Below are 27,355 nucleotides of genomic sequence, written 5' to 3' on the forward strand. Positions count from 1 at the left end.
TCGTGCTGGAACCAGGATGAACCTTGGTGCATCCTCCCAGGGTGGACCCAGCCAGAGCAGCCCTTTGGCAGGGTCTGCCTGCCCCTCTACCTCCCTGGAGAAACACCCAAGGGATTGGTGGGAACTAGGTGCCTTGTTTTTGCTGTGCAAAGCAAAAGGAAAAAAATGTGGCACTTTGTTGGCCTGTCTCAGGATGTGGCTCCAGTCTTGGTTCTTTAAGTGCAGTAGATAGGAGAGCATTGTAAGCCTGTGGGTGTGGGAATGGTCTCGGGGTGCTCAGTGAGGAGCTGTCAATGTAGCATGCTACCATGGTGCTGCCAGAGGTGCTGTGCTCCTGGAGAAATTACTGGGGCCAAGACCTGGAGCAGGTTTTAGAGCCTGTGGCTTCACAGCAGCAGGGATAGACGCTTGGGCCAGAGTTTTACCCAGGGAATGAGATTTGCGTCTGTCAAAATGATCTCGTATCCTCCTGCTTAGCCAAGGGAGAGGTGGTTGGAGGACTCTAGTATATCTTTTATCATAGGTGCATCTTAGAAACGGGGCATTATGCTGTGTGCCTATTGGGGGACTGAAGGACTACCAGAATAAAGAGGCAGGTCAGTGTTTAGTTTTGAAGATGGAGAGCCTGGTTTGCACTTCTGTCATCCATCACCAGCAGCACCACAGCTCCTGTCCTGTGTCCTGGTGGTGCCCTGTCCCCCTGCACCACCACAAAGCCCTGAACTGTGCTGGGAAGTGGGGTACTAAAACTCACTTATATACCTGCACAAAAATGTGTAAAAGTAGTGCCGCATCTCCTCCCTTTATGAATGGTATGGAGACACTTTGGCATCGAGACATAAAATGCTTACAGTGGAAAACTATTAAGGATCACCAGTAAAAAGTAACACAGTCCTTATGTGTTCACACAGTCCCATACAACTGGACAGGTGGAGCCATGCAAAGCTGAGAGGTCAGGCACAGCTTGGGAAGTGGGAGAGTGAGATGTGGGCTGCAGCACCCTCTGTACTGTTGGCCACTCTCCAGCCACTTCCCACCACACAGGTTTATGTGCATCATTAGTGTTCTTGCAGCCTTTGAATGCAGGAGAGATAATGAGTTCAAAACTCTGCATTAGATCACAGTCTCTTCCATGAATCCCCCAATCACACACACAACATCCCTGGGTCACCTGACTGCCCTTCCTGCACAGACAGAGCTGATAACACTCACATAGAGCCACTTCCCTTGCAGGAACCACTTGTGTCACCTGTGTTCTGGATCAGTAGGGACACTCTCTGCACTTGGCCTGACTCGCTTTAACAGAGGGGGAGAGCAAATTCCAAGCCATATTCCTGGGGCCTTCTCTCAACTGAGCATGAGCAGCTCCACACTGACCTGGCCCCACCATCCAATAGCACTGGTGCTTAACCGCCTCTGGACCTTTAACCATTCCCTGGGTACTTCCACACTCATCTCCCCAAACACATGGAGCCTGGCTGGGGCTGTGAGTAGGGCTTTGTTTCCTTGCCCATGTGGTTTACAGAGCTGCCTTTCTTTGCTCCTTTGCATTTGCAGGCACTGGGCATCCTTGGGGTTATGAGTGATGTGGGAGTTTCAATGAGAAAGATTTATTGTAGAGATAAAAGAATCCTGTTTGACATCACAGACTCTGATGATGAATTTCAGCAGCATTTCTTCATGATTTAAGTTGTACTTAGACACTTTTCATACAGAATGGATTTCTAGTCCACTACTTTCATAAAGGATTTCAATAAATCTCTCTTGAGATTTAAAGCACATATGCAAGTTTATCAGTGAAGACGTAAATCCTGTATTTGTCTGCCATGCCTTCTACCTGACCAGAGGTGGGATGAGGATGTCAGATTTGGTTCTTTAAAAAGCTTTACAACTACACTATGAGGTGATAAAGGCACTTAGTGGTTTGTATTATTTCAGTTTTTCATATTGGTATGATGTGGAAAGGTTACAGGTAAGCTGTACCTAGACATTGACACAAGCCTTTTTAAATCTACACACATATTCTGTAACATATCAACAAAATTCCCAGATACATAAAGACTTTAGACCACAAGCAAGGCAAGAGCACCAAGAAAGGAAAGCATATTTTTCACCACATATTTTCAGCAGAATCAAAGGGCATGACTCAGTTTCCCTTCAGTCCTTGGGAGCACAAAGGACCCTGGTTTGCAAGTTGAGCAATAAAACGGCCTCCAGTCCCACACTCACAGCACCCCCACAATGAGCCCTTCATTAGTCGCCACTTCCCATCAAATTGTTAAAGGGGACACAGGTTTACCAAACAGCTAATCCTTGATAATGAAAGGTTTCCAACAAAGCTGCCTTTCCAGGGAGTCTGGGCACTTTCACATTAGCAAGAAGTGAATAGACAAAGTGGTTCAGGAAACATGCCAAACAGTAGCTCATGCATTGAAACACAAAGACCTGCAGTCTTCAGGGAGCTAAAGAAAAATTACAGTAGTGTTTTGAGTTGTTTCTTGTCATCATAATTACTTTCTTCTTAATTTTCTTTCATATTATTTAATGAATAGTCTTCCAACTACAGAATACATACACACTTTTCTCTTAAATTTCATTTGCAAATACAAATCAGTTTCTGCAGTACTTTATCCCACTGTCCATGTGAGCCAGGTTCCCTCTTTTTGCTGTGGGCCTCTTCTGGACATATGCCACTTTTCTTACTATCAGACCCTATGCAACTGTAACACCATTGACTGCCACCCCTTCATTTATTCAGAGTTTTGTTTAAATTTGGTATTTAACAAGCCAACAATTGGATCTTTTCCTTACGGGGTCTATTTTAAGGTGGTCTTGTTTAGTCAGATGCAATTAGGCATTTAAGATCCTAGATAAGTATTTTTCCTTTAGAATTGTAAGAGCAGTGCATATTTGGATTTAGGTAAAGAATGTCAGGATTAACATCAAAGCATGAAATATAAGGGTTATGGAAACAGTTTTTCTTTTTGACAGAAGGTCATGGCAAAACAAATTCAGGGCGGCTGAAGAACCAGTTCACAAGGACAGAGGAGCTGTAGGGCAGACAAGTTTGAGTATGGAAACACAAGCTGTATATAATCCTGAGTGCACAGTGGAGCCCTGGGAGGGACTGTGCCACCCTTGGTCACCTTTTCTGCAACTGGTCAAGGGAGCAGGGGGAGAGCATAGCTTGTGTGTGTTGTAGTGCATCGTAAAATACAGCGACATGCAGGAAGCAGTACTAGCCATTCCTGACTTACCCATCTATTCCTTCAATTTTTCTCTCCAAGGGCATATGAAGGTGCTGTTGGCTTCACTGGGAGCACCTGTCCCTCATTTTTGTGGGGGAGAGAAGGGAAGCTTGTTGGAAAGAAGATAACTGATATAACTCAGCACTGAAAACCCTTGAGACAGAACTAGGCTGACGCCTGATGGTTCAAGTTCAAGTCAGAGGATGATTACGCTACTGCTCATGCTGGTTGCATGGGAAGACAACTACACTTCCCATGGCAGTCACTTTAAAGAAGGGGCTTTTATGTCGACACCCATCTGGGTCTAGCCAGTTTATATTCCAGCAGAATTAGGCAGATCACAAGGTGACCTCCCCCTGGCTGTGCTGCCAGAGGAGCTCCCTCCAACGTCTGGGTGCCAGCAGCCAGCAGAGGGCAAGCTGCCCCCACTCCATTTCCTTCAAAAATATCTGAGCAAATAGATCTTTGGACTGATCTAGGTCTGGGGGATGACACTAACCCACCAGTGCTGGGAAAGAAAGATGAACCACACATCAAGTGCCTCTCCAAATCGGGCTTCTGGAATAACTATTTCAACCAAAATAGTCCATTATCTTTCGAAAAACATTCTTGTGAGACAAAGATAACAAACCTTGTTTCTTATTTTCTAAACTAAGTTGCTAGGTCTTGCAGTGAAAAGGTACTGATGAAACCTGCTTGAAGCTACAGGTACTGGAGGTCTGTTATCTTTGTATGATGGACAAGAGGTTTTTGTGCTGAGTGAGCAGCTGTAACATGGTGCTAGTGAGGACATGAGGCTTTGCCAGAAGCACAGCTACTTTTCCAAGAAAGCTCCAGCTTGTGGGGCAGGTGACGCAGGTGAGAGCCTGCTTTTATAGCAGTTTCTTGACCTCTGGGCAGAATTGGACCCACTGCCTTGCTGAGTATTTCCCAGACATGCAGAGAGCAGAGAACAGGCAACAGAGAACAGCCAGGGGAGTGCACCACAATGGCATCCAACCCGCCACTTCGGAGATGCTCGACTGTTTTGTACCCTGTCCATCTCTGAGAGGGTCAACCTTATCAGCAACCACAAATGCATGTCTGCTTCCCCTTAGCACACCCATCTTTTTCCCAGAGCCTTATCGACTCCTTAGGTGAGCCTCACAAACTCAGCTGAGGTTCAGAGAAGCTGCTGAACCCTCTCCTTGTGGCCTCCTTCTGCAAAGTGCTTGGGACTCACATGCTGGAAATTAGCCAGCTCTTTTCAGCTCTACATCCCTTTCACTCCCACCCATGACCATGGAAATAGTGAAATGTCTCTACTTCATGACAGAGATGTACAAAATTGCATTAGTGCTTTGACTGGAAATACTGCAGAGAGAAAATCGGGTAGCTCAGAACAACCCACATTCCAGCCAAGATGAGCATATCCTTGCCTTAAAAGTCCAAGGCAAATAAGTGAGACTTGGGTCTCAATTCTTCTACAAGATTTTCTATTTACAGGGGGAGCACATAAATCACTTTGAAGATGTAGGGACTATGAGCAAAGAATGTGAAATAAGGCTTACTATCACAGCAGTGTGATTCCTACAGCCCTTACAGCTCTCTGAAGTTGACCATTTGCCATACTGGAGTCCTCTCTTCTTTGTTTATTTGTCACAGTAAAGTAAATGAACCAAAAAAGTTATATCATTTTCTCTCTTGGACTAAATGAATGGATAATCCTCATTTGCATTTGGCAGGCTAACACAGACCATTCACAAGTCTTGACAGATATTGCATATAATGGTCTCTGTTCTGTTCAGCTCCACTGTCCAAATGTTGAAAGCGTCTCTACACATTACACTCTTTTACTAAAAGACAAAAGCTAAATAGTAATTGAAGTTTCACATCTATGCAGCATCTCTGTGCTCTGCTAAACAATAGCTTGTTCCCCAAGAGACAGAACTGATGAAGCCTGGTTTCCTACAGACTTTTGGCCCCTAATATATCCTTTCTCACCACATTAGCTCTGTTCTCACCCATAAATGCTGGCTGACCAGTTGGGGCTTACCAATAAAAACACACATTTGGAGAGTTCCCTTGGTAAGAGCACTAATTTGAATATTCCTGGATTACTTAACTGCCGGTTTTTATAAAACTTGCAAAAAACTTTGACATTCTTCTACCTCTCTTTGAAGTTTGGTTAAAAACTGGCAATTTCAAAAGGTATATGCAGCAAGGCAGACAGACATAGACCTCTCAGCTGCCTCATTTCATTCAGAACAAAGTTAAAACTTACTAAAAAGTGATTCTTCAAGTTCTTCAGGACTGTAAAAGATGGTCCTTTGCCATTTCAGTAGTCGGAGTGCTAACTCTGATACTGGGTACAGTTGCATTCCCCCACTGCCCGTTTTGGGATAGTCAGGACTCTCAATAACCCATTCCTTTCACAGATGTGATGGCAGCAGAGGTTAAGTTTCCATGGATTGGGATGCACATAAGGACAGAAACATATCTATACCTTCCAAGGATGCAGATTTTGATAAAAACTATTCCAACGCCTTATGGGAAAAGAAAATCCTACTAAACTCTGAGCACCCAAACAATTTCAGTAAGTGTCAATAAATGACTGGGAAGTTTGTGACAGCAGAAATTGGTGTATAATGTTCTGTAAACTGTGTGTGTGATGAAGGCTGGGCAGTGGCCATTTCCAGTACATAATACTTTAATCTAGGTGTTGGAGGGAGAGAGTACTGCATTCTTAGGGATTCTCTTTGTCAAATGGTTGAGGGACTTAACTTTATACACCTTCATATATTTTCTGCAGTGTCTACTGCAAGACCTCAGTCTGAATTTATTTTTCACACAAATATGCTGCAGACATCAGCAAGTAATGAAGAAACATCAACAAGGTATAAAAAGTAGGAGTATGCCACCAGATACAGGCTTATTGCAGACTTCCAGGTCAGTGCTGCAAATTGGTGACATCAAATGGTAATGAAAAGTCTCAACAATGAAATAGATCTAGGGCTTCTGAATTACTTTCTATCCTTCAAAATATTTTCATCTGGATGGTGATGATTAAGCTTTGTTTCCTGATGTATCTCCTGCTGTACACTAAACCAGAAGTCTTTAATGGACTGTAAATCTGTGTTTGGAAAGCAGATTCCCCATTCTCTTTGCAACATAGACAGTGTGAATAATTATATAGATGGTAACTGCAACATTCTTGCTACAAACAAGCAAATATAGTATGAAATGTGTGCTTTAGCAATTCATACTTCATAGGTTGAGCTCAGGTTTTTCTTACTATAATTTGAGGTGCCTCCTATATTTTTACATGCTGTCTATGGTACAAAGTCTCAGAAAATGTTTCTCCAGGAAAACCTGGTGAAAACAGTAGTTTAATAGCTTCATATATGTAACTTTAAAAGCAGTATATCCTGCAGATTATGGATTTTAATTATGATCCTGAATTTACAATTAGATACTCCAGGGGCAACTAAGAGTGGGTATGAAATTATTCATCAATTTCACCTAACCAAGAAATTTCTAGTATTTAATTCCTCACTGTTCTGAATGCAATTTCTCTTCCCTGAATGCAAACCATAGACCAATTTTAGTTTTATTTTAGAGGGAAACTGAAGCTGATAATCTTGAGTCACTGGGTCAACAGGTAGAAAATGTAGGATCCACACACAGTGCAGTCGCACTCCTCAGTATTCTGACTTGCCATCTAAATTCAAAACTAGTGGACAAATTCTGATTTGAAATCATACTGGATCAGGTAAAGCACCTGATGGGAGCACAAATTCCCAAGGGATCTTTCACTCTGTCACGTGAAAAGAAGATAGAAACTGAGTCCAGGCAATGAGAAACAAAATACTTTGGTGTCCCAGACTAGCACAGCACTGAGGGGGTGAGGGATCTTTAAGCCATGTGCTTTGCCCCCACTGAGGCAAATGGAAAGATGAACAAGTTGCACCTTGCTACAGCTCCAAGCTCCACTCTTGCTACAAACTCTAGAGTGAGAAAATCACCACCATAAGCAGGCATCTACCAGGAAGAAAGCATCCTTCTGAGCATCCCAGCACTCTCTATATGGTGCCTAGCACAGCCACAGACATGTCAACACTGATGTGAAGTGGGGATATTGAAATGCATTTTACTCCCATTCTGAACCAGGAGGAGCTCCTGGGCCAAGGTCACCCTGAACAGGAGCTCTTGTTTGCATGAGTGGCAACAAGGGGGAGCAGGTCACAGCTGACTGAAGGAATCCAGAGCAGCAATGTGTGAAGGGAGTAGCTCTATGTTGCCCTCAGGCAAACCCCTTGTCCTCACTGGCCACAAGCCCAACAGTTTACAACCAGTTTGTATAGAAAGTGATTCTCTGCACCAGGCAGGCAAAGAGGACACTGCACAGAAACAGTTATAAGAAAAAGGAGGCTGCAGTGACACAAGCTCAAATGTCACGCTGTAAACAGGGGCTTACTGTTGAACACATCTGCCTTTTATCTACTACTTCAAATGGATGCCAAGGAGAAGTCTGAGTCAGTCTAAACTGACAATAGCTATAGGAAATAATATTGTGGATTTCTTTCAATCTTTGGGATCCATTCACTCCTAAAATAAAGGATAGAAAATATATGAGTGTTAGGTTATCTGCATTCAGTTTCTTGTTCTGTCTTAGACTTGCTGAATGACCTTGAACAAATAATTCACTGTATTCACCCCTCACTCTCCTTTCTACCTCATGAAAAGATACTGGAAGGCTGAATGCATGGAGAAGGCACTTAGACACCATGGTGATAAGTTCTATACAAAAAACCCCCACAACTCTATGCAAAAAAGTACAGGCATATTTAAAGGAAAAGATAATGCTGTCCTGACTCTCTACAAACTATGGGCTTTTCTGACTTTTGAGAAAAGCGTATCGTTTATAGAGTGTCAGGACAGAACTATCTTTTGGGTTTTGTTCTCTATCATAAAAAATTGCTAAGCAACAAATGCTTTTTTGTCATTCTCTTTTCCTTCTTTTCAAAGGACATGGTCATCTTCTAAGTGCTTCTAAGTTTACATTGAAAGCTAAATCAAGTTATCAGAAAGCTAAAGGTGAATTTATTACATACCAATGTCATGTTAAAATTAAGTTTGACCAATGAAACTAACTCATTCTCTTGACTGCAGAGCAAATACCTGAGAAGTATAATCATTGCATGCAACAATTCCACCTGTTGTGAGCTGAGAAGCACAAACCACCACTGTACTCTTTCTACAACAGCCTTTGAAGTACCAGGATGAAAACAAGCTCTAACTGCGGACAAATGAGCCCAGATTCTATCTTTGTCTGTCAATCTTGCACTGACGGCAAACAGAGAATAACCAACACTACACTTCATCAGCTGAGGAGACAATACTTGGCACAACTTCAAAATGGAAGACAACAAGGATCTGTAGCATCTTTGTTATCATAATTCAGGTTACAAACACACAAGACATTATTTAGTGGGCCTTTTTACTAGTATTTAATCAAAGACAGTATCTGGTAATGCAAGACAAGAGCTTGTCTCTATCTACTAGAAATATATTTCATTTATAATGGGAAATGCTGACTTTTGCACTGACACTTGACACAGCCCACTGCCTGGAGGCAAGGATTACTGAAAATGCTTTCTGACCAGTCCTTTTAAAGGTAAGTACACAACAGTGTAAGGGTACGTAACAGCATGTACACAATATACCTGCTACGAAAGTCTGGCCTTACATACAATTCTGGATGCTGGAGTTTTATTACTTCCAGACTGTAATATATTAAAGTTTTTTTATGGAATCTTGTAATAAAATGAGGTCCATGTGAGTTCAGGGACTGTAGCTATCTCCAATATGAACAGAAGCACTTGTGCAAACCTATACTACAACAGTCTGAAGTCTGCAGACAGCCACTGACCTTCAGTGCTCTGAGAATCCCCATAGCCCAAAATATCAGCCATTACTTCACGTCTATTTGAGGGAGGGATTTTTAAAAATGCAAGTATAACACCATTGCCAAATTTTCTTGATCTTTCAAAATTTTATTCAGCACTTGTGAATTCCAAGGGATATTTCATTTGCTACACCGAATATATAAACTCGTGCTCCGCACCTGCCACTTGTGGAGGTCAGTCCTACATTCATTTAGTCTTCATGACCACACTGACATGGCACTTTAGAAAAAGCCTTTCACAGTTAACCTCTGTGTTCTCCTTCCACATTTGCTGCCAGGACAGAAACGCATACTTTTTCTCCACTGAAAAAACATGCTTGAAACAAATGTAGGGTTGTCATCTTCAACATAATACATTCTCAGACATCATTATGAGATCTTTCTTTTCTACCACTTGGAATGTCTGTGTAGCTCGTAGGCATAATCAGCATACTGAAGAATACAGAAGGAAAAATGTGAGTGTACTCTGATTAAATTTTACTTGCCAAACACATAAGATGGCTTCAGGGGCATTTCATGTCTCTTCGGAGATTTTTCATCCAGTGTTTCACAAAGAGGTCACTGCTCTGTAACCTACAGGCTGTCACTGCAGCCCCAAGGGAACTCTGGTCCCCTAAACACTCACTACATCCTAAAGCACAAGTGGAAAGGAGGTACAGCACAGATATTCCTGCTACATCAGATCGATTTGCAGGCGATTGATGTGAGCAGTTTGGTTCCAACTTACTTTGCTCCATCAGCAGCAATAGCTAGAAACACATTCCATTCAGTATTTGCCTCTAGCACTGCAGAGATTGCTACAGGGTAGTGTAGATATAAATGGGACAGGAAGGTTCTACCAAGTAGAGGAATGGGAACCATAGGCTCTGGGTTAAGATTTCCTTTGTAGTACACTGATAATATTCTCTAACCATGGCAGAGTATTAGTCCTTCACATCATCCTTTAAGTATGTCTCAGGTGTGTTAAAGACAGCTGAAAGACAAACTGGATGTAAATGTCATCGGTTCCAAACTTATTACAAAACCATGTCCAGGGATCTCCTTTTAGTACCAACACAGCCCTTTTACAGGCAATAGCTAAAACACTAACTAGTGCCAGAAGGCCGACAACACCAAAAACAAGTACTTCCTGACAAAAAGGATGGCATACAGAGTCACTCTTCTGCTGTGCCAGGGACAGCTCCCTCTCTGTCAGCCGAGGAACTGTCTCTCCCTTGTCCACTTTCACTTTAACCCCTTAATGACACCTGAACTTTCTCTGGCAGTCAGGTAGGTCCATTGTGTCACATGCCTTGTTCAGGAAGATGGGGAGCTGACAGGAAACCCCCTTGCTAAAAAAAACCCAGTTAATGCCAGCTTGTCATTTTTCACATCCCTGTCATTATCTCTCTGGTATGTATCAGCGGACAGGACCAGATTGCTGGCAATGGTCACAGTGCTGGGTGCTGAGCTAGTCCTTGGAGACGTGGGCTGAATCATCAGCACCTGACAAACCACAGACCGTTCTGTGAGATGAACCAAGACAAACCAATGCAAGGTTCTGACCAGGTGTGGCCTAGGTATTGTTCTATCAATACTGAATAGTGCCATCCACTACAAGAGCATTCAGTATAAGGCCAGAAGCAGAGAGCAGGTCTGCTCCCCGTGCAGCAACAGCTCCTCCCTCAGTGCTAAGGGCAGGGGAAGAATAGATGCTCACCTTCACTGACTTAGTAACCTTCGCTGTACTCTGACTTGCATGGCTGACTGTACTCCTGTTCAGACAGAAGTGTCCGGATTGGATTTAGTGAAGCCTTAAATACAAGCTGAGAAGAGACAAGCAGGATAAAGCTAGAGAGCTACTGACTTTCAATCTCCTTATTACAAACAGGAAGTTGGACACTGAATTACTACCCATCAGCTGCAAGGTCGATTCTTCTGCTAATGTAGACAGTTTATAACACAGTGCAGTTTCTGCTCTTTGGAAAGGACTTGGACTGATCAGTGTCATGGAGATGGGAATACAATTACTCTGTGCCAAATGCCTTCTTCTACAAGCTGCCCTTCTGCCTCTTAGCTGTCCACTCCCCTCTTTTGAGACCTCTGATCTTGCCTTTTTGACCTGTAGTCTCTGCTGTGATTGTTAAAGTTATATTTATAATCAAAGTAACCAAATCAAACGAACCAAACAATTCCTTCTGTAACTCTTTTGTATCAGTCTATGTACCTCGACTCTACTGCTCCTAATAAATTCAAGTGTTTAGACTTGTATATTCATTTCACAGTTCTCTACTGCTGTATTAATTAATGACTGAATACGGCCTTAAATGGACAATTCACATTTAAAAGGAGAGATTTTGTTTTGGTTTTTACCAAACTCACTTTAGGGTAATGGGCAGGTATTGTGCCACACAAATCTCACTGGCCTCCTCTCTTGTGTTAAAGAGGAATTGAGTATGCTCTGAGCAGTGCACACCAGCAAACAGGCGTTTGTGCCATGTTTTTATATTTCCATGAGTCTCCCTGTTCATTTACTTTTGAACAGCATAGAATATGAAATCATGGCTCTCCCCTTCTATGCAAGAGGTCAGAGAGGTCACCTACAGCTGTGCAAAAAATGTCCTTTGGTCACAGGAAACCAAGGCTTCGTGCAACCTGCCTGAGTCAAATATAACTAATGCTTCAACTGCCACAGCTTGCAATCATTAAAAGTATCCTAGATATTAAAAGTACAAAAGTGGTATAAACAAAAATCTGGCAGTGAGGAAATCAGCTTCTTTCAAAAGACTGTTTTGACATCTGACGACAAACTATTCAGATCCTGAATGGGAAGCTCATTTCCATCCCAGCACTCCGTCCTCTTGAAAGCCTGGAATGGGGGTGGAGAGGAGGTACAGGCAAGAGACTGAAAAGTGACACACAGGGGGAGTAACCTTCCAGAGATAATCAATGGCTTCGCAATGGGCAGCCGACTCTACTGAATATTGATTAGCCAGTGCTGGCAGGCTCTGCTCCGGGGAGGTCAGCACTCCTGCCAGCTGCCTTGTGTGAACACAAAGGGGGCCTCAGCAAAAGGCAAATTCTAAACGGTAGGTTTTATATGAGAGGCACCATTCAGGCCCTCAGTAGAAGAAAAAACCCAGAAGTATGGTCACTGCACGAGCAAGCAGAAAGCAGCAGCAGTCCTGCTAACTTTTGTTATTACACTGTGCAATTCCAGTTTACCTTAATAAACTTGTTTTAAAGATTATCACTTGCAAACATGCATGATATTATGAGTTGCCAGAGGTTTCTCTTCCCTAAAGATTTCACAGACATATGAAATAGGGTGCTTTCACAGACATCTGCACTCAGAAGCTTTGCCCAGTGTTACACCTCAGTACATGCCAGGTATGAGTACACATTTCAAGGTGATACCATACGCTGGCCTAGGCCAGCTCTGAGCACATCTCATGCACTTGAAGCAGAACATCTGTGTGTTAGTACTCCATCCCTCTCACAGCACAATCTGTTCTTACTGTCTCATTCAGTAATGAAGATTTTAGCTTTTTAGTATTTTTTTGAATATAAGTAGTTAGATATTAATTTCATTATTACATCCATTGGTAGATATATATAGAACTTATGCAGCCGAGGAATTTAGCTGTTAGTGACTAAAAGGATATCCTACCTTTTTAGAAGCAGCCAGTCTTTTCTCATAGGTTTTCTGTGGAAAGAGAAATTGTGACAGTCAGGGAAAAGATACCTGGAAACTGTTCTTTAAAACAAACAAACAAGAAAAAAAAAAAAAAAAAAAAAAGGAAAAAATAATTAAAAGAAATAGAAGAAAAGAAAAAAGTTCCAGTTTCTGCCTGGTGTAACTCATCTGACTTCAGTGGGGTTGTCCCAGAGCAGATTCGTCCCTCTGTCTTTGCCAAAAAGAAAACAACAGGAGCCAGCCAAAGGCATCTGCTTTTGCATTTCCTCAGTGAATCTGTTCATTATACTCTCTTGATAGAGAAGTTGTAAACAAAGGCACTTCATGATGCTGCATCGTGCTGTCCATAATTACACTGTATGTGCTTCATCAGCAGACATGCTTCAGGGCACACTGCAAAAGCTTTTTATGTATTCAGGACTCTTTCTGAGAGGGTGGGTTAAACAACGAGAGAGAAAAGGAAAACCTAACTTAACCTAACCAGTTACTTAGAGAGAAGCTCAGTACAAGAAGGAGGAGAGGAAACTATCTACACATGCTGCAAAAAAAAAGATGGGAGCAGAATTCCTGCCTAGCAGTACCCCAGTTAGAAAGTATGCTTTAATATTCTCTCCATTTCTCTTTAAGATCACACACCCTCTAAAACCGTAGTCATGTTATGTGTTGCTACCACACGAAAACCTCAGTCTGGATGGGGATTCAGAAGAATGTTTTAAAACAAAAAGTTCCATTTGGAAGCTCTCTGAGGCTAACTTTATATAAATGGCCAACCATGCTCTGACTTCATAGTGATATAAGTGGTATAACTCCCTAACTTGTGAGCATTAGAAAACTGTAGTGTCAGATCATAAATGAGTCCTAAACTCTTTCTTGCTTAGCAGATCAGCTTCAAGTGCTCGGCAGTACATGGTGCAAGTCATTCCCTGAGAAAAAATCTATTTATCTTGTAAGAATATACTAACACTGTCTTGGATGTAGTTAAGTCCAGCAGAATATAACATTTCTGCTGAGAATTTTTCTTGTAGAAGTCTGGAATCTGCCACCAGAACGTGTGTAATCCACACTCCGTATAGAAGTATTTGTGTCTGAAAAGGAGAACTTGGAAAAAAGAAATTCTTTAAGATAATCAACACCCAGGTGGGCAGGGGAGGCAGGCATTCAAGGGCTGGAAGCTGAGACTGGTCTGGAAAGAGAAGCACAGACAGTGGTAGCAACCAAAGGTGAACACAGGTTGGTGGACAGACAGTGTTGTGGTAAATTCTACCTTGTACTACCTATATGCACATATAACCTATGCTGCTGCAAAATCACAATCTTAGCTTTGCTTGGGTTTCAATAGAAGTGATTTTTGGCAGTGAAAAGAAGTAATAGAAGTTGACCTATATCAAAATACACTAAAAATGGCACTTAATGTCAAATTGCTTTGAATCCTAGATTTCACTGTGGACTATGGAACAAAACAGTTTCAAAGTGCATACATCAAGATTACATTTGGATAGTTTAACAGCAAACTGAAAGATTTCTAAACTGTACAATCCTAGTTCTAAAAATTTATTCCATATCCAAAGTTTGCCTCTATTATTATCAGTTACAATAGAGACCATAAAATGAAAAAATCAGGCAGCTCTTTTCTTAATGCTCGTTATACAAAGATAATTGTCAGGCTCGTGTCACTTGAAAAATGTTCACAGGTGAGTAATTACAGCTAAACAGTAGCACCTGCCTCTAGAAAGGGTTGGACATCCACATTTTCTTAGCCACTGCTCAAGTGACAGTGGATGCAATATATTAGGGAGCAGCCAGTGACAAGAGCATACATGTGACAGGGAAATTAACCTACCCATTCCTAACTAGAAAAGCCAGAAACTCTGCCTCCCTTGGGCCCCAGGGTTTAGCATCTTACATACAGAGCATATCCCAAGAATTGTCTAAGAGGAGCTGGCTCTGAAACAAATTATTACATGGCAACTCTTTAAAACCTTGCCATAAGAGCTATAGACTTACTCCTCATGTTTCATATTAAAGTTGCTGGCATATATGTCCCAGAAGTCTTACTCATGAGCTTGCCCTTCACAGAGAAGAAAGGAAGCAAGGAAAAGACATGAACAGACATTACCATGTCAGAAAACTTTCAGCCAAAGCTTAGTCATTATATACAAACTCAGAAACACTGGAGATTTGTTTAGCCAGAGTTTCAAGGTTATTCAACTCAGTGTAACAAAAAGGAAAGAATATCCAATGTCACAAAATAATACACTACTACTTGGCAGCAAATATAGTCACTCCATAATAGCTTTTGTAAAAGTCCTCTCAGCATTTATAACAATTAATTACTCTATTAATAATTATTAATAACATCTTATCTAGCTATTCAACTCCACAGACGTTCAAGTCTTTAACATAGACAGGACCAGCATTTGCTCATTCTGGATTACCAAAGGTTTGACCCTACCATCATGGCAGGTATCCATATTGTGATTACTGGCACAAAGAAATCCCTGAGACCTGCAGGAACCAACTTGTGGCTTCTACAAGAAATTCTCCCCAGGCCTTGTATTACACAGAATAGAACTGAAAAACTTTTAGACTTATCTGAAGGAATCTATTACTACAAGTCAAAAAGCCTGTACAAACTAATTTTTGAAAAATTCCTAGTAATGCCTAGGAAGAGAGCCAATGGGCATCCTTTGGAATTATTTTGGCTTTCACCAGGAGTAGCTCCAGGAGTGAGTCTGTTCTGAAGAAAACTCCCTGGGGAAAACTGGGTGAGATGCACATGTTGCCCCTTCAGGTCTGAAGTTTACACATAGGAATGTCTATAATGACCCTCTAGCTGAACTGGAACCCAAGCCTGACAAGTACACAATGCTCACCTTTTCTGTGAAAAACCGGTGAAAAGTACAGTGGGCACCATTCACAGGACTTTCAGCCACAGCTTCCCTCTGGGCAAGTCTAGGTCTGGGTTGAAAAGAAGGCTGAAATACAGAGCTACATGTGGCCAGAAGTGCTGTTTCAAGTGGCTTGGGATCAAACCCATCCCAATTTGCACCCAAACCACATACAATTTTCAGGCTTGTTTGTAACTTAGCCAACTGCTGCTGAAGGGTTCACAAACTTTAGCAAACTTGGCTTGAACTTTGCATTGGAAAGGAAAAAATAAAATAAAATTTTCAAGTTGAAGGTTCTGCCATAAGACATTTTGCCCATCTCCAATACTGATGCCTTATAAAACAAAAGTTGATGTTGTATTCTACACAGTGATCTCAATCCCCATTCCCTATACACATTGTCCCAGGTTTCTTTTTCTGTATGGACCTTTCCCACCTCATTGGTTTCACAGAAACTATGATCTTTAAGATGAGGATGAAGATCCTCAGCTATAATAACACTGTAGGCTGTGCATAATCCTTCACTCACAGGACTAAAACCCCTCCATCCCAAAAAGCTTACTTAACTAATTGATAACATGATAACATTCTTTAAGATTTTCCAAGGTCAAATGAAAAGTTGGTTTCTATTTTTAAAGAAAGATAGAAAATAATATAATAGAAGAACTTGGAAAATGGATCATGGTCCTGTCAGTGGTAGTAAATCCAACCTTAGGGTCACAGATTCCATTATGTGCCTTTATTTATTAGCCTGAGATATAGATATAAACATATAGATGTACACCACCCTGCAGTAAACCAAGGCTATGGCAGCTTTGAATCTTCCTGGAAGCAAGTGCCCCACTGTTTCTCTGGAGAAGTGCATGTTCTTCTCAGGGAGGTCCTTTCCCTCAGTTTCAGCCTCTATTTTTAACACACTCACTTAAAACCTCTCTCTTAGAACAGGCACTGCAGATCTGGGGAGCTTTAAGATAAACTGCAAAAGGGTTCATAAAAATGAGAAGGTAGAGTGAACCATCTGTAATTATAGGTAGCTCTTGAAGCTATACCTGTTCAAATAAATAGATTTTAATTTAAAGCAAAATTAGTTTATCCCTGAACAATTAAGTTTCCTGACATTTGTTCTAAAATAGCTTTCAATACTACCTACTTTTCTCCATGCTCATTTTTAGCCTATTCTGTCAGCTTGTTTCTTTTTATGTAACTCCCTGTTTTTTATAAAGAATTACCATTTTTGTAGTGGCAGTAGTAAATCATTAAAAAAAAAAAAAAGCTTCAGAAACCTCACTCTGATGTTCTGAAAATAAAACAAACAAAGGAAAAAACACTACTAATTTCTTCTAAATCATTTTGTATCATCAAGGATCACATATTTGAAAACAAATGAAGTTACCAGATTTCTGAGGAATACATTTTTGATTCTGCACACTTCTATCTCTCTAAGCCATTGCATAGCCACTTCTTGAGTTTTGTACTTAACCTGATGAACTGGTAAATAAAAGTAGTTCCTGTCTCTAACCTTGTCTTTTCCATCTGATGATAATTTACTCCTAGTGCTGCTCAGGGGAAGAGCAAAGTGACAGCAGGATCAAACATAACATGTAAATAACCTCAGGGTTATTTACATGATCCTTTGATCTACTGGAAAAATGACTTCTCTCTGACAATTTAACAGAACAGTTCCTGAATCTTTTCATAGATGCTGTGTATTTAACGACACAGGTCCTGACCTTGTCTAGGTCGGTTTGGCTTTCTTGAAAAGACTTTCTGGCAGCTAATGAGAATGGGGTATAGTCCCATGCTGTTGGGGTAATGATGGTGTAAGGAAGTTCCAGCTGACCAATATTCCCACCTGTTTCTGCACTGCTTGTGGGACTGTGCTCTGAAACATGGCACTTCCATGGAAGTGACAATTTACTGGGCCAAGTGAGAGAGAAATTAGGTTTTCAGACATGTCTACTCCTTGACTTGTGCAACTTGCTATGAGTTGTGTTGCTAAAAGTGTGTGTGGGTGGAAGAAATGGACTAATAAACAAGCAATTAGGCAAGGCATGAGCACCACCAAAAAAGGCACTTAAAAGCCAAAAATAGTTGCTTCTCAGCAATGTCCTACAATTTCTTTTTTACACAACTCTAAAATAAATCTAATCTGAAAACATAAATGTTCGATTAATTTTGCATGGTTTTTTAACTCACAAACTGCAGTTGTCATTCAAATTTAACTTCCTCTCTCCTGCTAATGACTAGGCCATTTGCCCTTCCACCTGCTCTTTGTAATGCAGTGATAGCTACAAGATGCTGCCCATATCAGAGACTTCCTATGCAAGGCACATGTGTACTTCCTGATGGGAATAAGCAAATTTTCCCTTAAGATGAAGAACAGATTCAGAGACGAAGCAGTTTATCCAGGCCCTGATGGAAGCTTGAAGCAAGAATAGGAGTGAACCCAAATATTCAGTGTGCTCACACAGGACTGTTCACATTTCTCAGTCTGGAAAATATGAACTCTACTGAACTGGAATTGTACAGTTGGTTTGAGCACATGTGGGAAGACAGTGTTGTGGGATGGACATCAATCCACAGCCTGTGTTTCCAGAGATCAGGGTTTGGACAAACGCCAGCTCCAGCCAGGCTGCTGCACCCCTGGGGACCCATATTAGTTGTCCCCAACACAAAATAAGCATTGCTCTGCACAGGACTTCTGAACGCAGGACCATGGAGCCAAAGGTTCCATTCTCTTAGGACTGAGAGATACTTGGAAGCAAACAGGGTGAAAAAGAGCACACATCCATGGAAACAAAGATGTACGCAGAGCCCTGGTTTCAGTGAGATTGGAAATTCCGTGAGATCACACTGAGATCACTTTTTTTAAAATTAGTACCACCCTATGTTGTCACCCTCACAATTCAACATGCAGTTGTCGTCTTAGGAGAGTGGCAAACACTGGTCTGCTGGACAATGGGAAACCTTCCACCATTTATGACCACTACAGCTCCCAGGATGTCTTGTGTGCAGATTTGCTCTGGAAGCCGTTGCTTGTTTCTAGCAGCTAAAATGCAATATATTTTTTTTTCACCCTTTCTGTCTCTCTCACTTTTCATTTTAAGAGGTTTTCCTCTCTTTCCACTGCATTTTGCTGATGTCAGTCTCCTTGCACTCTCTCTCTGCTGGGTATCTTGGCTGGGTATTTATGTGGGAAGTGAAATGAAAGCCTGCGCTTTTCTGATGAATACTGCTACACTCGTGCATTTAGAATTTTTATTTGGACTAAGCAAAGCAAAAAGTCAATCCAGCAGCTATTATAATCAGCATCTTTTACAAGCTGATCCAAGGTCTAAAATACTTGAAATATGATTGACAAGTCCAAGGATGAAAGACTCATTGTTTAAGAACTTCCCACTGTAAATTGGTATTTCAGTTTTCCTCTGAAGTTACAGAACCTGAAAACTTGTTTGGTTTTGTTTTTTTTTTAAATCAGGCCCTTGCGCAGTCACATACCTCCAGGAGCTGGGACTTCAAGGGAAAAAATGCCAATTTGGAAACTTTAACTGGCAACATTACGAAAGTTACTGTCTCCTGAGCACTGACATTAATATTTTTTCCACATTCTAGTTTATCACCCACGCGCTTCTCACCACACCTTAAGGGCCCGGTCTCTCTTTCAGCAGGGAGAGACTGGCTACCAAACTGTATTAGGCTTGTCCATTGGCTAATAGGATTATAGCAAATAATACCAAAAAAATCCTTACTTATTTATATGGAAACAGCATTAATCCCTTCTGCCTGCCCCACCCCATAACTTTGTGTCTGAGCATGAAAGCTATCTGTCTGCTTTGGCAGCACAGAAACATTCACAAAATGTTTTCCAAATACTAGGTTTTCTCCCCCAGTTTAGCTCTGAAGGAACACACAAAGTAGAAAAAGGACTATGACATTCTTTCCAATATAATTTAATATATTGCATTCATACTGCTTTCTAGGGAATGATACCATGTATAATTACCAAGAAAAAGTAGAAAATACAGAAGGAGCTGTAAAAATCTGTATCTTCTGTCCTGTTAATTTCCTGTCTCATACATGCCACCAGATTATGTTGATGATTAGTAGATGAGGTTTTAGTAAATAACTTTGTAACACATCTTACTAGCCAGCTTTTCTTGATGCCATCCAGGGGATAGATTCACATCACCTGTACCATATAAGAGGATGTTATACTGACCTTGTCTGCCTTAGTGGGCCTCACTTATATTAAGACAGAAAGTCGGCTGGAATGGCTAAAGAAAACAGCAATGCTGACTTCAGCTTCTCTTAACACATCTGGACATTAAACCCTGTGGTTCAGCATGGCAGCTGCACATTACCATGGCACTGCTCCTCTGGCAGAAGCAGAACCTGCTGGCAGAGAGTGGATCAGAGATTTTGGAGTGGTACACCTGGATGGACATTGCTCGAATATTTGCCTGTGAACTTCGGTCTGTGCTCAGGGCTTGCAGCTGTACCATGGTAAATAATTCTGTCTGGATTCCTCTATTACCTGGAAGTTCTCTAAACCCCAATAGTACAGTCTCATCTATTGCATTAAGATAGAAAAGGTGAGCTCCCAAGGTTTATCCTGTCATTTTCTTTTGCTAGAATCTAAATGACAGTCCACTTACAATGACCATAATCAAAATGATACTATTTCCTGTAATCTACCAATAAAGTCACTGATTTAATCCAAAAACATAGCTAAGAGCAAAACAAAGCTAGAGAACAAAACCTGCCTTTAACTAAGGCAAAGATGCAATATATCTATTAAAATTCAAAGCAAAGGGATAAAAGTTGCTGGCTTTTTGCTTGTTTTTAATTATCTGTATTATTCTACAACATCTTTACAGAAATTGGGGTTAGTATGATCGAAGGTTGATGGCTCTACAAGGAATAGCCTTTTTACATTTAGACATTCTTTCTCAGTGTGAATGCAAGTTTCCAAAAAAATCAAACTCAAGCATATAAAAAAAATACATTTCTTATTATTTAGAAATGGAAATTGTATTTCACTCCTTGCTCTTGAATGGTAGAGTGATCTAGCTAACTTTTAAAACTGCCCTGTTCAAGCATTCTTGTGGTATTTATACATTTTGCTATCTGGCAACATCTTATTAAAGGCTTTTAACAGCATAAATTCTTCCTTATTTGCCAATTTTCATCCAGATTTGTAAATAATCACATTCGGAGCCCCACATTTGAAGCATCAAGTGAGAAGTTTCATTTCTTTCCAACCAGTTCTGCTTTTCTTCCAACACAAAACATCAGGAGGAGAAAAAACATGCAGCGCCTTCTTAGATCTCTGTAATAATGAGAAACTTTCTAGGAAGAGCATCAAATATTCCAGTGTGCACAAGAAGCGATTTATTCTCAATCATCTGCTTACAGGTTCTTAATCTGCCCTGTGTACTCGGTTAGTCATGCAGGATTCCAGTCAAACTTTTTTAAGCTAATCATCAAGTCACAATTCAGCAAGAAAGTTCTGCCCTGATTCATGAGCTGCAGTGCTGCAGAAGCCTGCAGGTTTGTTACAGGAACTGGGCTTAAATTAACAGCATAAAGAAAATAATACAGCTTTGATTGATAGTGTTTTTTGAGAACCGTGGTAGCTGAGAAAGACAGTTCCACTGAAAAGTAGCTGTTGAACACATTCTCCCATGCAAATGAAGGTGTGAAAATTTTAAGATAATGAGGTTGTTAAAAAGGGATGTGGCTGGCTTTTCCAACAATCGTTCCCCAGGTTTATAAAGAATGTTTCAGAATTGTTCTGCACATCAGTCTTTCACAGCCTGCACTCTGAACTCATTGCTTGTAGGTCAGAGCTGGATCCAGGAGATGGCTTGATGAATACTAAAGATACTGGAAAAATTTCAATTCCTGGCTTTTTGCAATGGGGAAAGGAGGAAGTCGAAGTCCCCAGCACTTGATGAATGGTTTACACTGCCCATAAAGAAATGAATCTCTGCCCAGAATGAGAAACCAATCTGAACCAAGCTCACGGTCAGGTTCAATACATTCTAAGCTTCCCTCTGTTGTTTTCCATTTCCATTGCTCTGTCTCTCTACAGCACTTAGCTCTACCCAGCCTTGCAAGTACCATTCCAATATAAAAGACTGTTTAAATATTTCTGGCCCAAAGGAATCCAGAAAATTGGAGCATAAATTAAAGGAAAACAGATTCAGAAATATTATCCCTAAACAAAACAAGCCCCATAAAACAGCTTATGATGTTTTAGGAGTTAAGGGTATCTAATCAGACTCTTCACTCTCAGAGCCTGACCCTGAATAAAATATTGGAAGTTTTGACCAAATGAGTGAAAGGAGATTGAGTATTCTGGCTGAAAGCTTAAAATGTCAGTCCTCCAAAGGGAGGGGGAAGGGAATGTTTAAAGCTTTCTGCAAAACATCCCTCTTTAGTTGTCTCAAGTTTACTTCTTAAAGCCACTTCTTGGCTTTTACTCTGAGGACTGAAGACAAACAGTAGGCTTCAGTGGAGTTCCATTAATAGCCAAACAAAAACACTTTACTGAGAAAACATGTATTTCTGCAAGCAGCTGACCCATCAGAGTCCTCTTTCCTACAGCTCTGCAGTTCTCCAGTGTGGAAACGGAATCATTTTACAAAATTTCTGATGTTTAATAAGGAATTATTTTATGCAGGAGCCTTTCCCTCAGGAGGAGCATTAGCTAAGTCTGCTTTCACTCCCTGACTACCTACTTCTGTGAACTCTGTTAACTTTTACCTCACTCAAATTTTGCTGAGATTGGCCAGAATGTTCAAAAGTTATTAGGACGGAGTTAAGAGATACAGCAAGGCCATGTAAGCATATCAAATAACAAACAAACACACCAACAAAATTCAAAACAAAAACAACACCTAAAAAACCACACAAAAAAGCCAAACTCAACCAAACAAACAAAAAACTAAAAACAAACAAACAAAAAAAAACAAACAAAAGCCAAACCCTTGTAATTTCCAACAAATGCTTAAGGCAGCTGGAAAATAGCTGTGAAAGGAGTCAGCCAGCTCCCCTCACAGAATTTTTGGTCCAAGTGTGACCTACCAGGAGGGACTGTCCACTGGTTAAACCCATGTCCCACATTCTGTATATCAAGGTCCAGCTCCTTCCTCTGCCAAAATCCTTCTGTGACCATAATAAGTCATGTTGAAAAAGAACTCAAAAAGACATGGGAACCTCAAATTTGGTTTTCCAGACCAAATGTTCTCATGCTTAAGACTTATGGTAGTTAGATGTTCTCAGCAGAGTACGTGGAGAGTGTTAAAACCAGAGTAGCAGCATGTTTGGCAGGGAACAATTGCATCTAACCACTCTAAAATTGTTACAAGAAGATATATCCGATAGTCTTCTCCTTCACTAGACCATTTTCTTAGAGGCTGTCCTTTGGAATCTAGAGAAAACCCTCTCCTGAAGAAACCACCTATGTCTTAGAGCTTCCAACCTGTTGGTATGGAAAACACAGGTGTCACCTCCAAAAGTGGCCACACTTTCACTGAAGATCTTTTAGAAGTCAGCAGCTAAGAAAGGGCTAAAAATTGCCTCTCTGCACCCTTTTTTTCCTCAAAAGGGTGGCAAAAGAAGGCAGGTAATGCCCCTACACTTCCCTGTGATCACAGGCTAATGGCTAGAAAGTTCATTCATAGTATAGGAAAACCAGGTTTCTCTTTTCCCTAGGACGGGATTCATCCTGTACTGTTGCACAGGCTGCCCTTACGATTTCCACATATTTACAGGAAGATAGTCCAACCCTACAATGTTTATAATCAGAAGTAAAAATAAAAAAAATGAAGAAATTAAATAAAACAAATTTCCTTTCCCCTTTACAGGCAGTGAGCTGAGCCAAGGACAGCAAGATTATGAACACAGACTAATACATCTATTGAATAGCTAAGAATCAAGCCCCTGTGCCCTAAACCATAGGACAATGATTTAATCTTTCACTTGGGATCCGTTCTCATAGGTTTACATGGCACACAGAATTTGATTGCAAAAGCAGTTTGAAGCTCTGTAGAACCCAGTACTCAAAAATACAGAGACAAGAAATTGAATTACAGACCTGTCTCACCATTATTTTGCCTTTTTTATAGACTTTAGACTGGTAAAAAAAAAAAAAAACAAAACAGGTGAGCTGACAGAAAATGCTTAAAGTATAAGCATAATAACAGGGAAATCACATGCATTAGTCAGCTGATTTTGATATTCAGAGGTACAGAATATTACTGAAGTATTGTAAACTATTGAAACAGAGAATCAGTTCAACTAAATTTATGTTAAATCTGAATTAAAGAAAGATTTGAAGTCACTTCCCTCATCCCCACAAGTCATGGTGACCCGTGAAAATGGAAGCCTCCCTCAAGGAAACGTGAGTGGGAAATTTCCCAGATGGCAGCCTACAAAGATGCTTCTTGAACTCTGACAGTCTTATTGCATGTGTTCCCATTACAAATGGGCGGAATTTGATTATTTTGTAACTAAAATTTGTGTCAAACTGCATGAGAGTACACTCAGATTGGTTTCTCACCTGCTAAACACAGTGTCTCCTCATTCTGTTTGTGTTAGTTTACAGAAGGATGAGCTACAGAGCTCATTCCACACCCTTTACACAAATGACATGTAACTCTTTCTGGGGGAGCATTGATAAGGAATTATAGGGAGTCCCTGACATTTTCCAAGCCGTGAGCACCCGGGGCCCTGTCTGTAGCCAAGAACTGGAAACATTTGGATGTATAGAGGATGTACACAAGCTGTTACAAAGGGTGCCTCTGTAACACAACAGCACCATTTCAGTACTGCTGGCCTTCCCTCCCCTCCCACTTCAGCAGGATTGCTAGGTTCTGCCAAGTTGCAGAACCTGAGAAAAAGCAACACTGTGCGGCTTTTGTTCTTGTCAGGGGGAAGGAGAAAAAAATTAGCACTTTTTGAATGGATTAGGACTTGGAAGAGATTTAAGTCATGGAAGAGTGTCAGGAAATAAGAAAGTGGGGTCTCAAATCTGAACGGTGTTTAAGAAAGCTCAGCAAGAAAGAAGCATTAATAGAGGTTTAGTTATCCTCTTGGCTTAGCTGGGGCATTGTAAGGCTCCCAGAAAGCTTTCTGAAGAAATCTGTGATTTTAACAGAAGCTACATTACCTCTCCTCACTCTACTTTATTGTAGCAAGAATTGCTCCTTTCTAACTTGAAAAACTTGTATGTACTGTGCAAATGTAACACTATATGCAAGCACATAAAATCACAGACAGAAACAGCTCTTCTAACTTATGTATTTTTAAATTTCTTCCAGTCATCTAAGAAATTATTTACAATTAAATGGAACAACCATGTATCCTACAAGATATCCACATTGTGCAAGACCATTGTGTGCAGACCACTCAACATTTTGTGCACACTTTGCAATTAATCTACAAAAAAAACTATGCCCAGGCAGTGAGTCCCAGGGACTGAAGTTGTTGCACACACCCAGATCAACTACTGGATTTGTAGCCACAAATGAGGTTCTGCCTCATTCTGTAATACAAGTATGGCTCTTAAAACCTACAAATTCAATGGCTGCAAATAGATCAAACTACAAGAGAACAAATCAAAGCAGTCAGCAACGAGATACAGTGCAACCTTCCCCACCCTGGATCAGCACTCCTCAAAACCATCAGGAAGTGTTTGTTGACCAGGACCCTGCCTCACAAGTTGGCTTTGGCATCTGCCCTAGGGCTGTTTACTCCACCCCTCAAGCTGTGTGGATTCCTACCCCTTTACAGTCAGCCTTACAAAAGATTCCTGCAGAAAAAAAATGAAAAAAAGTTACATGAAAGGGTCTCTATCTGCCCCCTAATGCAAGCAATTGGCACCACAGGACAAATGCTGCATCCAGACAAGAGCAAAGACATTACAAATATGCAATATGCATGGAAACAAAGATATCTAGCAACCCAACACATAAAACTATTAGTAGTGTTCAGTTTACATTTTTATGTTATATTTTTGCATAGCTATGCTTTCAAAAAACCCAATGTAGCTACTGCCCCAAAGCTGCCACGCACATGGAAGAGAGGGCTTGCTGCTGCTGAGACACCACCTGGTCCCACTCCTGTGGTCTCCACCCCACCATCATCATGGATCTCCTCTGTCACATACTTCTGAAGAAAAAACAGCCAGCAAATATTGCCTTGACATTTGTTTTGGTCTATATGGTGATCTGCCCATCAACTAAATGCCTATGACAGTAAGATTTGAATGCAGAAACGGAGAAACAAAGACCTATTGCACATTCTAAATTTACTCATACAGCCTCGTTACACCATTGCAACTAGCAGCATTTGAAGCTCAAATGTCTCAGTGCTTCTCTGCTTAAACCTAAAACCTTAAATCGTATCACTTCTGTAGAATTCAATGTTTCTGTGCTTGGATCTGAACATTACAGTAGCTTTCTGCAGGGAATGAAATGGAATGAACTATAGCATTTGTACCTGGTCCATTGCCTTGTTGCTTCCCTATCCAGTAACACATTAGGCAGAAGTATTTTTATTAGATGTGGCCAGATCAAATTTAAAATAAGTCCCACCACAACCTCAAAAACTCCATTATATTTGACAAAAATGTTCCAAACTCCCAACCAATTATTTACTTTTATAAGGTTCAGATTTTCAGAGTTAAAATACATTCCAGTGTTCATCCAACACAAGAGATGAATGCAAACCAGTGAAGAACATGACAAGAAATTGCACCTAGAAATTAATCTAAAATAGTCTTGAAACCTTTGCAATTATGTAGTAGTATACAGAGATAAACTGGCTAGCAATTACTAATGCATTGCTTTGTATAGCACCCCATTAGTAGCCCCTACATGCTTTCCCTTGTTGGATCACCTGTTTCTGGGTACGTCAGTATTTACAAAGCTCCTGCTACTAATAAACCATGAAGGAAACTGCATCGGACATAGTAATGAATTCTCAAATGCTTCAGCAGAGATTTTGATTAATTTGTATTTTAAGCACATAGGAAGTTAACTAAAAGTATCACAGACTTGTACTATAATTTCTTACCTTGCAGAGTTTCAACAACAGCCAGCATATCAGGTACGCTGTCAGAGTGAATTTCACTTTCATATATTGTTCAGACAAACAGGTAAGGTACATTTGTACCAAATCCAGCTCTTCAGGGACAACAATACTCCCAGCATTATCAATATCTTCTTCCCCACCCTCTTGTCTTCCTTTATCCTCTACTGCTGATGCACCCAAACATCTATTGAACTCCATTTTAAAAACGTCTGTCGTGTCACACCCCCACGCCCCCCTCCTTCTCCACAAAGCCCTGATCGTTCCAGAGACAACTCAGGAAAGTTTTAATTTCATATCAGTAATGATATTCCCTGATCCTCCAGAACTATGTAGCCTTGTCTTTAAGCCAACCCAGAAAGTTCAGGCTGTAGTAGAATAAACTTTCTTTAAACTGTATTGGCTTTCTGCCTCTGTCTTATTAAACAACCTCTTACAAATGCGTGTACAGCTACAAGACAAATATAGCACCAGCTAGCCTTGTCATACAGCACAAGAA

At 40.8% G+C, this 27,355-nt stretch overlaps 1 protein-coding gene across 1 annotated transcript in view; it reads right to left on the reverse strand.

Moving 5' to 3' along the window:
* The window catches only part of ARHGEF4 (Rho guanine nucleotide exchange factor 4), a 224,102-nt gene extending 197,165 nt beyond the window's left edge, over nt 1-26,937 (reverse strand). The window contains exons 1-2 of the mRNA XM_069024316.1: nt 26,842-26,937; nt 12,845-12,880 (exon numbers count right to left, since the gene is read on the reverse strand). Coding sequence (XP_068880417.1) covers nt 12,845-12,880; nt 26,842-26,934 — 129 coding nt within the window. The 5' untranslated portion in view covers nt 26,935-26,937. The remainder of the gene's footprint in view (nt 1-12,844; nt 12,881-26,841) is intronic.
* Between the last annotated feature and the right edge of the window lie 418 nt (nt 26,938-27,355).

The sequence above is a fragment of the Aphelocoma coerulescens genome, chromosome 9, assembly GCF_041296385.1.
Source record: "Aphelocoma coerulescens isolate FSJ_1873_10779 chromosome 9, UR_Acoe_1.0, whole genome shotgun sequence".
Taxonomy (NCBI): domain Eukaryota; kingdom Metazoa; phylum Chordata; class Aves; order Passeriformes; family Corvidae; genus Aphelocoma; species Aphelocoma coerulescens.